This window comes from Pocillopora verrucosa, chromosome 9 (assembly GCF_036669915.1).
Source record: "Pocillopora verrucosa isolate sample1 chromosome 9, ASM3666991v2, whole genome shotgun sequence".
NCBI classification, from domain to species: Eukaryota; Metazoa; Cnidaria; class Anthozoa; order Scleractinia; family Pocilloporidae; genus Pocillopora; species Pocillopora verrucosa.
The window spans coordinates 1611597-1624128 of NC_089320.1; the positions used below are offsets into that span (position 1 = coordinate 1611597).

The following is a 12532-nucleotide window of genomic DNA, read 5'->3' on the forward strand; positions in this document are numbered from 1 at the left end:
AATAACATTAACAGTCCATAACATAAGTGACGAAAAAATGAACTCGGTTTGAAAAGGCCGGACTGCAATAGAAAATAAAGTTACGTGAAAGATGTGAGCTCTTAAGACTTGTTCAAATGCCCCCCGCACCTCCTCTCCCCCTCCTCCGTCACCTCCTTTCTTAACTGTATATAGAATTGGTACACCGTACGAAGTTTTTCAATTTGTTTTTTTCGTTTTTTTTCGGTTTGCTTTTTTCCAGGTGTTCACAGGAAACTCAGATCAGACCAGTATCGTGAAACATTCACTTAGAAATCACTTCAAAGCCAGATACGTTCGGTTTTATCCCGTAACATACATTCATTGGTCATGTTTGAGGGTTGAAATATTTGAGCTTAAGTAATAGGTCAAAGGATTAGTATGTGTGTAGTCATTCATCAACACAAGAATTATAGGATAAAAGTATACCACAGAGTTTACAGTAAGAAAATAAACATTAGCCAGTAACCTAATAAACTTATTAACAAACCATTCATTCCCGGTGGCGATCTAGGATTTTTTTGTAGGAGTGGGTGCACCACCAAGGAAGCACCTAACTGACGTATCCTCAGACGAAGAGAAGGTCTAATGCTCGAAAAGTTAGTGCCAACCCACCATTTTTAACGCATTCAACATAAATTCATTTACTTTGTCTCATGTTTTACTTCAACGCAAATAATTCACACAGTTCTATTTTTCATTCAATTTTTTTTGTACAATACTGGTTATATAGGAAAGCCGCAGGTTATCTTAGGGCAATTGGGTGTGCACTCCTGCACTCTTCCCTCAGATCCGCCCCTAACTACACCCATTTCGCTGCAGCACAATAAAACAGTTATGCAGAATGAATTTAAAATGGCAAATTCACCAGATCTCTACTGGAAGATGTGTACGTTCACTGTCGCTTGTTCCTTTAGCATTAAAGGTTAGCTGCTATCGCTGTGAGTTTTCTTTTCCGATTAATTTTTTATACAAACAGAATTTTAAAAAAATACAGTGAAATAGCCATTCCTGAGGCATGGATATCTACAACATAAAAGCAAAGTACTCATCCAAAAACAAAGTAGGAGAATAACATCAACTTGTCAAACATGAATGAACCAATAGGAGCACACTAAAACTGACCTATAACAGCTCACTATGCCACATATATTAATAGCCATGGGTGACTATTTAACGTCGTTACATGATAAAGAAAAGCAGTAAAGCTGTCGAAGGGAAGCGATTTACTGATGATAGCCTGACTCTTCACACGATAGATTCGCCTTTTTAGGAGAAAAAAGGTTCGTGTCCATTTAGGGTTTTCAAACACCCGCAGATATTAATAGCTAAATCAACCAAAGAGGTCTTGATACCTCTCTGTTATCTGATTTATAGAATGAAAGATTTATCGAATCACATATACTTTATTTGAACTGTTAGAGAGACACGGGTGTAATCTTATTTAATTAAAAAAGAATTAAGTTGAAATAAACAACAGTTTTCAACTTCTGTGATATTTTTCTGTTATTACACCTTTCTTTTCCAAATTACGATCAAAACTCCACGGCTTCAAAGGAAAACAACCGTCAAGTTTGATCATCGATACAAAACTTGATCGACGCTCATTGATATTCTGACAACGCCGCCCCCACTTCTCAGCTGCCCCTGCAAGGTAGGTTTTTCATTACACCTAGCTAGCACCTAGCTAGCAGAAGAAAAGGGTCCACAGTCGTTTCCATCTCATGGGTAGCCCTTATGTTGTGTAGCTTTTTCCCTTGCTAAGAAAGCCAAATTCACTCCCTTTTCTTCCTTATTACGGGTTCAAAAGTGTGCTTCTCACAAAACGTATTGATAAACATTAACCTTAATTTTTGTTACAACAAATTCTCGACTCCATCGGCAAACCACAAGATCACAATATAGTTTTGACAAAGTTGGCGACTAGGGACTAAGTGATTAAGAGGCAACTACTATGGCTTCTTTACTGATTTTTTTTTTTTTTTTAAATTACAAGGTGTCAGTGTGGAAACTTTCAATTAATGTGAAAAGAGAAAGAAAGCATCTTGCCAAAAAGTAGATGTGGTCAAAAATAAAAATTTGGAGAACGTTACAGAGGAACAGTTGCAGGCAGAAGCCAGATTTATAGTCCTGCATCCAGGGTTTGAGGAAACTGGTGAAGGCTGACTCCGACCTCTGCACTTGTTTCGTTACAGAACATCGCTGAACAGCGCTTCCCTGGTTTTCGTTTTCTTTTTTCTAAATCCTGTTGTGTTCTGTCCATACTGTAATGTCAATACGGCTAGGAGTAGTACAGTTTTGGATAACTTGAGCTTGAATATATATATATATATATATATATATTTTTTTTATGTTCAGGTCGTAATTTGAGAAACATCACGTGCTTGTTATTTCCGAAGCACGAGTTTGTCGTTAACTCGGTTCCTCTTTTTAACGAAAGCACTGCGTTTTAAACTGTGGGTGCAAGGCAATACCACGATTTGTGCTTTCATGGTTTCTTCTCTCAGGCTGTCGGCTTGTTTTATTTACGATGAACGAGCGTGAGTAATTTACTGTTCACTCAGCTGACAGTGATACATTTTTGAAACGAGTAACCTTTCGGACAGGATTGATTTAATTATCATGCTTCCGGTTGCAAATGAGAAACAACAAGGCGTTTCATTTAATATCCGTTTACAGCATGTTTCTGTTATTATTGATCACGTCCACCGGAAGTTAACTAAACTAAGGCACACGATTGTGCTATATATGCTGGTCAATGTTACTTGTAATCATTCCTGGAGAACTCTCAGCTGGAGACGAAACGCATCGAAAGAAATAATCAAAAAGTTACATCGGCAAGAAGTCTTCCTTTGTGCTATTCATTAGTCTCCGTTAAAACAAAAAAAATTTAAAAAAAGGATAAATCTTGTCCATTTCCGGAACGTGGAAGAAGAGTTTCCTTCACGAAACCAGATGACGACCTTCCATAGCACGCGACAACACTTTGCTCTTTGTCACGCTGACTCCAGAACCGATGGGCCTGAGGTCACAGTGATAAACACCAGACAAAATCTAAAGTCAAATGCTTTTCGGCTTGGACTAAAATATTTCCTTAAGTATAGGGCTCGATAATGGTTTAGAGGAAATAATTATGGGAATATATATGTTTTTTACAGCTGTTTGGAATGGCGTGCAAATAACCTGTGGCTCCGAATACAAACACGCGATCCATCGCGTTTCGATAATTCAACCTTTATTATTTTATTTCTCACTTCGTATTTCATAGTCTCTAAATGGTGGCCTATAACAGAATGAAACAAATCTTATTTCTTTTTTCGCTCGTAAATTTCAGCAGCAGCTGGATAGCGAGGGCGAAGTGTTATTTTCAGGTCTTGACATGACGCTTTTCACTGCCTTACACACGTGTGATGTATCACATCACGTTACCTGGATCCGAACGTTTTCAAAATGGCCGTCGATTAACCGTCAAAAAAATTTGTAGAAAATTTGATTTCGCACAATATATCGTTTATTTGCTAATTTAGGATTCTTTCACCTAAGAGAAATGTATTGGGACAAAAAAAGCTAGCTATCACATTAAGGTCTGTAGCCTTCTGACCTAAACCTAGTATTAAATTTAGGCAGTGTAAGGTTACTGCAACATGCTGCGAAAGCTGGTTACGTGAAGGTTCGATCACTCAGCTCTCACGATGTCTCTTAAAGACCGTTCCTTCCCAATGAGCCCCGGCACAGTTCTGAGCGTTTTCTGTTTGCTTCTTTACTCCGCTGAATTCATTCGAAACGAGACCAAGTTCAATGAGTATGAACGAAGGTTGAAAACTGTGGAGGAATTCATGCCTCAAGATAAAATGACACAAGCGAGGACGGATTCTCCTCCCACTGAACAAGGTGATGTCCGACTGCATTTATTTTAATTGATACATGGTTGTCTGTGTTTGTTGCTAGTCATGCTTATTTAAAGTGATTTATGTCAGTTGCAAGTTACTCTGAACTGTCACAGGATTAAGTTTTTGATCAAAAGTACTCGAGAGCTAATGGTCGTCTCCTCTGACTTCTGTTTTAGAATAACAGATTTAACCTAGATTTATTTTCCCTCCATTGAAATATGGAAATTACCGTGTATCTAACGACGTAGAATAAAAGCTAACCATGTGGACGACTCTTGTTTTACATCATGTTCATTCTCTAATAAGTTGGAGACTTACCAAGGACAAAAACGCAAATGTTTTCAATCTCAGCAATACACTATTATTTTTTAAATAGCGACATTGAAATAGTGGAACCGATGTGTTGCCCACCGTTTTGTGAACAAGAAATGAAAACTTTCTCCCGAGTCTCTTTGTGAACAAGAAAGTAAAGCTCCCTGTCAATACCCTTGTAAACATACAGCTTTAAAATATTCATAACTTCTCGTCAAGCTCGAAATGATTATATTTGTGGAGAAATCAAGTCAAGAGATAAACATGAGCCATTTGACAAGGGGTTAAATTTAAATTTCTTTTACGTCGCTTTTGATAACTGTAAAGGATTTGTGTCCTCGCTCCGGTCAAATAGACCTTTTTACAGTTCCCAGCGCCATATTGGACATGCAACCGCACACACGTGAGAACGAGTCTAGGGTGAGCGCTTTTGGTGAAATTCGTAAGTGGGCAGTAAAATTGTTCGGTTTTTAAGGAAAATGAATGGTCCTAGCCGAAATCTCGATAAAGCTAATTTTTCTTCCAAAAAGAAAGAAAAGCAGTGTGCCGCTTTTGGTTGTTCGAATACATTTTATGGCCAATGGTTTGCCTACGAGCTTTCACTTCTTCAAGTTTATGCACGGAGGCATGTATTTTTGCTAAGTATTTATCATTCTATACTTATCTTATTCTCTGTGAATTATGGATGAGGGTAACTATTGTTGCAAAATTAGTACACATTTTCTATTAGGTACCAGAATTGTTTTAAGTTCAATAGAGTTTTTTTTTTATTCCGGCAGTAACTCAATAAGTTCAGTACTAATCACCTTTTTACTACATGGCTTACCTTAAACACTCCTAGCAGAGAAACTCTTGGAGAGTAATTGCTTTCAATAAAATAGTCAAGACACTGTATCTTCAGAGTTTTCAGTTATTATGGCAGACCCAAAAAACTGACACAAATTTGGTAATAATTGTGACAAAAGCAGTTTTCAGTAGTTGATGTTTTTTATTTTTATGATAGCAGAGTAACCCACTATGGATGCCAGATGGAACTCTCAAAAAATATTTTGTGTGCTTAATGTATCAATCAATTTGATGCTTCAAATTGAAAAAAAGAAAAAGTGAGTTTCACCAACTGAAAGAGTTCTCGACATATAGATGAACTATGACACTAAATTTTATCATTAACAAAATTGTCCTCATAATAAAAATTTTGATTGAAGTCTTGCAAAAAATAATTTCTCATACAATTCGATGGTCTGAAAGATTCTCTTTCAAACAAATCCGTGTGGTAACTGTAACAGTATAAAATATATATCTTGATTTGGATATATTTATCAATCTTTTAAGTATCTTCTTTACATCTCAAAATTATATCATCATAACATTGGTTAACACAATGCAATAAGAACTAGTATAGCAAACCTTTGTGTCAGAAGGCCTCTGAGTGCTAAGAATAGGAATATTAATTCACAGAATGTTTATCACTGACAGAAACTTAAATGTGTGTAAAGGACTAGCATTGTTGAGATCAGTAGCTGAGAGGCAGCATTTCTGTTCTCTTCCTTTAACCCTTAAATACCCAAGATCTGATTGTTAATTCTCCCTTATGAGAATTTGATGTAAGATCAAGATAACCTCTGCCTGATAAGTTTCAGTATTATCATTATCTGTTTGCTGGATAGTGTTTGGATATTATAGGGAGAAGTTACATGAATCAGTCTCTTTTGGGAGTTTTTAAATTGTCTAATATTTTGGTCTGATTCTTTCAATGCTGTCTTGCCACCTAATAAATTACCATGAGTCGTGAACTGAAATGGTTTTCAGTGTATCACGAGCATAAGTTGTCCTGGGCCAGATGGGTTTCAAAATATTATGACATCTATTAGTTAGAGTCTCCCTCGTGGGTTGATAGAAAGAAGGGTTATAATCAAGTGGTTCTACAGTCTCTATTGTATAGTTTCTCGTAAGATACAATGTACAAATGGCAAACTAACATACCTCTTGGTAAACAAAATTGGAACAACTTTAACTGAAGAATATGGTACAACAACAAGTACCACATCAACAACAGCAGCAATAACAAATCTCCTCTACCTAGAGGACTACAGCCTTTGCCTCGCTTTCTAAGCCATACTAAACAACTTCTGTGGTACTTCCTGTAATGCGTTCCTCTCAAAACGATGTGGCGATATTCTCGTGAAACAACGGGGTAATCGTAAAGCTGAGTGAAATTCATCTCGGGTAAATTACGGAGATCGCTCGACCATCCAAGGGCTGAAATCCTTACCATAGTTGCTTCGTATTTGAAGTCGCTCTGGCTTTGTTCTAAGTCCTGTAAGAAGTTCTCGGTTTTCTCCACTACTCGATGGAAGGACGTGTTACATCAGCAAAGCATAAACATAATAAACGTAAACATAAGTCGGCTCTAATTCCGCCCGTCGATTTTGAACTAGATTTTAAAATCTCCCTGAGATCTTTTGCTTCGAGTTTCTGGATGTCATCTAATGACGAAATTTCCATATTGTTGTGTTAAACAAGCATTTTGAAGGAAGAAATCACATTGAAAAGTGCACCAGAACGTGAAATGTCAGCAGATCAGCGGTTTGAAAGAACCGCTGGGTCAACCCCAGCCTCGTTATCGTGTGTGCGCGGTTACTAATCCAATATGGCGCCGGGAACTGTAAAAAGGTCCATTGTCGTTTGCTTCTAGTGTTTGTAGTTGAACGTGGATCTGTATCATGTTATTTGAGATAACAATGAAGGGTCTTATTAAGTTACTCTCCTATTTTATTGACATATTTGATATATTTTCAGTCATACAAACCACCTCTGCCGAGCTTGAAATCAATCGACTGAAGCGTAGTATTTCACATCCACCACCTTTTAATAATTCAGCTGGGATTAGGAAAATGATAGAGGACATTGTTTATTTCACTTGGAGTATTTGCCACAACAAAGCTGGTTTGAATGTTTGTCCTCGTGGCCGGCCAGGACCTCCGGGGAGAGCAGGACCCAAAGGTGACAAAGGAACGAAAGGCCCCCGAGGAATTATAGGAGCTACTGGTCGGAGCGGAAAACCAGGAAAGATGGGACCATCCGGAGTAAGAGGAGAGAAGGGAATTAAAGGAGACATCGGGCCACCCGGTATCCCAGGTATCCCGGGAATTAAAGGGGAATCAGGAGAGTCTCTTTCGCCTCCAAATGTGACAATTTCCCCGCCAAAACTAATTGTCAACGAAACCAAGACGGCCTCGCTTCTATGCTCTGCTTCTGGAAATCCCGCTGTTCAAATAACTTGGTCAAAAGCCAAGGGATCGTTGCCTAGCGATCGGACCAAAGTGACATCAAATGGCCTGATGCAGATCACTGATGTCGGCTTAGAAGATGCGGGCGAATACAGATGCGAGGCGCGAAGTATACTGGGAAAGAATGAAAAAACTGCAAGTCTTGTTGTTCAATGTAAGTTATATATTTTTCACGTTTTCCTTTTTATTTCGTGTTCACATGAACAAAACGTATCACCGAGGAATACGTTTTACACTAAGAATAACTTAAATCCATCTAGTTTGTAAAGTGGCCGAAATTGTAACTTTAGTTTAACGGTACTAACGAGTTACGCAATTATTCACAGCTCCACCCCAAGTTTCACTTTCTCCGGGCCCAACCTACATTGAAATAGGAAAGAACATCACTCTACCAAAATGTCACGTGACAAGCCTTCCACCAGCAGTGATCACGTGGTCCAAATTTAATGATGGCTTAGCGCAGTCTAGGACTGTTGTGAAAGATGGACAGCTGACTATATTACATGCGAAAATGGCAGACTTTGGTTCATACGAATGTAAAGCGTCAAACATTTTAGGACATGACTCAGCTTGGACTCACCTAAGTGTCTTTCAGCTGCCGCGTTTTACAAAAACACCACCTGCATGGCTTTATGTTGAAAAGAGGAAAACCATTTCAGTCCCCTGTCAGGCTACTGGTCACTCTCAACCAAAAATCACGTGGTTAAAAGAGAGAGGCAATCTTCCTGTGGGCAGATCACAAGTCAGTCATGATGGAACACTTCAAATCAGTAACACAAAAGTGGAAGACTCAGGCACTTATATCTGTACAGCAACATCTAACAAAGTATATAAGGCGGTCACTGAAATGAAATTGACTATTAATGGTGGTGAGTCTACCCTGTGTGTCCTATATTCGGGTTTTATTTATTGTAATTATTGTTTTCATTGTAGTTATTATAACCTTTATTATTACTATTAATAATAATGTTGTTCCTAATGTTATTGTCATTATTATTGTTATTTTTAGCATAACTATTATCATTACAATTGTAGTTATTATAATTATCATTGCTATTTTTATTTTCATTAATTATTATTTTTAAAATCCATCGCAGCTCGATACGAACCCGAAGTCTGGGCAGATCCTTTTAATAAAGCGTTGTAGATACCAAAACAAAACATAGAATGTAGGTTTTATGATACCATGCGAATAAGCTTTAATATTTATTCGATTCACTCCCATTTAGAATGTGTTCCAGTTGGGGTGGAGGACAGTGACACAATTCCAGATGCCGCACTTAAAGCAAGCACATTCTATAATGGAAATTATCATCCATACTACGGCCGACTAAATGAAACCAGGGGAAGGGGAGCATGGTGTCCTCGGACTAAATACGATAGAACAGACTATCTTCAAGTTGATATGGGTGCAGTGCTTTCCGTTTGTGCCGTGGCTACCCAAGGAGCACCGCTTGTTCGCGAATGGACCACCAAGTACAAATTGCATCTAGCCACAGACGGTGTAACTTGGAAAACTTACAAGGAATCAAATGTTGAAAAGGTTTGGAAATGCCAATGATTGAAGGTTAATTTGATCGGCAACTATAAATAACAGCTATAGGCCCTTGTGGAGTCCAATTCGGTCTGCGCATTAAACGAGTAATCTACAAAATCGGTCTGCTGCATTCAAGAGTGTGATGTATGCGTTACTGACCAAGCGTGGGGTCAAGATACCTAAGTGTTGGCCGAGTTCTTTTATTTTTTTAATTTTAATTTTTTGCGTTTTTATAGACCGAGATGAAGTCAAGGTCTTTTAAAGGGCAAAAAAATGAAAGAGACTAATATCAACCATCTCGACCTCACGCTTGCTCAATGAAGGATTTATTATATTGCAAAAACACTCCGCTTGAATAAGAATTTTAAAAAAAGCCAACTGTATTTGTACCACAATAAACCCACGAGAGTCGTTTAGTTTTTTCTATGTTTTGCCTATCTTCTGCCGCTTTTTGCGACTCCATCACCGACATTGTCAAAAAATTACGAACTTTGTGAGTCTACTCCACGAAACTTATTTTCTTGCGCAGAATCGGAACGGCTAATCCAGAGCAGGCAAGATGGGCCAATCTTGCCCTCCCAGGTAGACAGACAGAACACAGGTTAGGCTCCATAGTGCCCACAGGCGCTGCCAGCTGCATTGTAACTATCGTTATTTACGAGTGTGATCACCGAACGGCGGGATAAAATTCTTGTGATCAACTTGCCAAAACTATTGCAAAATTTCGACAAAATATCTACTGATAAACTCATCCATAAATAGCAATTTTTTTTTGAGAGAGAGAAATGAGAAAATGGACCCAATAGCGGCTCAAATAACATGATAAAGATCCAAGTTCAACAACAACAATTTCCTTCGCTGTAAAGCTATCGGAATTATCTTACACGTGTTTTATTGCGGCTAGATTCAAGAGAAAGCTCACAACTCTATCATAGACTTTCTTTAAGTTTCAGTCTCAGCGTCGTGCTGGAGGAAACGGTGTACTTTAGATCCTATCGCAAAATCCTCTAACTATAAACTTGCATTTTGTGTTGCTTGACTGTACGGCTTTCTCTTTATGAATAATGAATCTTTTCCTCTTCCAGGTGTTCCCAGGAAACTCAGACCAAAACAGCGTCGTAAAACATTCCCTCACTACTAACGTCATGGCCAGATACGTTCGTTTCTATCCCGTCACGTACTACACGTTTCCATGTTAAGAGTTGAAATATTCACGCGAAAATGATGGCAATTTTACATTAACTTTTCTCATCTAACTCAGTGCCACAAATATGACACAATGACAAACTTGCATGAGTAGTTCATGCCCATAGGAAACTTACCAATCTACCAAGCGAATGGCGGGATAATTTGATAAGCAACAACACATACTAAAGCAGAGTACATATTTCCATTTAAACTCTAATCCGTGATCACAGAGTGAGGATCTGATTCACTTAATGCATTGAAAAAACCACACAATGCTTTACTTTTCTATTACAAGGTATTTTCACTGAGCGCAAGCCTTGTATGCAAATCATCGCTAGGAGTTCTGGGTATCAACTGCTTCAGTTTCAGCTTCAAATCATTCAGTGCTTAAGTTAGCTTCGCCAATCCTTCTTTTCACAGTCTAGCAGCACGTTATAACTACAATGGCGACTACCAGCTAAGAGTGCTCTTAGTCTGGCACACTTAAAAAGAGGGAAAAAGATATAAAAAGACAAAGGGGTAATGAAATAAGTGAAGAAGCTTCATCATCTTGAGACAAATTACCGCAGCGATTTTAATACAGTTATCTGGCAATGATCCGAAATAGATAAATCCAAGCGAAATGAGTTTTTCTACTAAATCGCGATCAAGTATAACAATATTTGGTATTATCAACTAAGTTGATTACGTAAATTGGCCACCATCGGGAGTTTCAAGGCCTTCGTCAGAGTGAATGGCTAACCTTTCTTACTCTGCATATGATAAACTTCCTCAGGCAAAGAACGCTGAGGAAGGCTATCAATATACAGTTGAAGCGTCGCGATCCACATCCGAGGTTACTACATTGTAAGGAAAATGATAAAGCTCATATAGAAAGTGTATTCACCTCAATAACAAACCGTAATTTTTTTTATGATATTAAGGGTAATGAGATGGGGAAGGATCTTTTCTGTCACGAAATATTTTCAAAGTGTGAAGATTTGTCCTCTGATTCCATGTCACAGTTATACTAAAATGCCGACAAAGGATGCAAATAGAGGTGTAATGTCGTCACTCTATGTATTCGTTGTCTTAAGGCAATAAGAGTTTAAGCCTGCTCTTCAAAACTCGATACATGCCCTGTATTTTGAACAACTATGAACGAAATATCGTAACTAAACAAAGATTACAGAAATTGTCAAGGTCTATGTTTAGCTTGTCGCAAAACCTTTCCAGAAATTATTCGTTATCGAGCAAATGTTAAAAATTGCAAGAGCTAAGTGAAAAGAAAATAATTAAAACATTCTTAACATCTGACGCAAAAAAGGAGAATTTCGATGAATAAAATGGAAAGAAGGAAGTGTTGTTTTGATTCGGATGTCTCATTTCTAATAATACTTGAGTAGTATAAGATACCCTATCACATCAGTACCTATAACAGGCGAAGCACTTTATCAAAATCTTAAAATAGTCTATTGAGTCTGGTACACAAGACAGAGAGAAAAAAGAAAGGAAGAGAAAAAAAATTGAGTGAAAACATATACATAAAAATTCAATTCCCAGCGGAATACGCAGTATATAAAATCACTTCTGAATATGGTGACAGTGGGTCGGCTGAGCCGGCAATGTAATGATGATGGAAATAATTATCGTCTAAACTAGCATAAACTTACATAATCCATACTATCCACTGTCAATTCATGGAAAATACATAAGATATGAATTGAGATTCATTTAAAAATTCGTGCAAAACGAGTTTCCTTATAAAATGGGTCAAAAAAATTTCAGCGTACACTACGCGACATTGTAAGTCAACATTCGTAATAAGTTCCAACGTTGTTTAGAGTTTGTTTAAGAAATGTAAAATACAACGCACATAACCGGATTCGTGTTAGAAAGAACTAGAGAGAGATGCCATACTACACAAATCATGCTAGTGTCTGCATCGAGTTTTGTGGACGCAAATGCAAGCAGACAAATCACAACGTCGTTTGAGCTCTTCTAGAGATGTAACTGTGAAGAGGTCAATCAAGAGAAACTTAGCGATTATTATCAAACAAGACACGGAGGGATTCAGATATATACAATTTTCACTTCGTATTCATAGAAGGGAATCAGAAATCTTTAGAGATATACTTTCAGAGGGCAAAACTGATGGGTAGAGATACAGCCATCCGATCAAACATGACAAGTAATTTTTTGAAGAGAAATCTCTTATTACTGTACCATTATTCCAATTTAACAAGTTCTAAATTTGAAAAAAGAAGGTTCCTAACAATTATGAAACAGACAGTGCGCGGCAAATTACTTTAGCTTTA

The 12532-nt window shown here is 37.8% G+C and overlaps 1 protein-coding gene across 1 annotated transcript; it reads left to right on the plus strand.

Moving 5' to 3' along the window:
* The first annotated feature begins 3683 nt into the window (after positions 1-3683).
* LOC136283345 (uncharacterized) lies at positions 3684-10246 on the plus strand. The gene is made up of 5 exons (XM_066171979.1): positions 3684-3909; positions 7020-7664; positions 7837-8379; positions 8740-9053; positions 10133-10246. Exons 1-5 carry the CDS (start codon positions 3711-3713, stop codon positions 10244-10246), a joined length of 1815 nt encoding a protein of 604 aa, XP_066028076.1. The 5' UTR covers positions 3684-3710.
* Positions 10247-12532: the final 2286 nt, after the last annotated feature.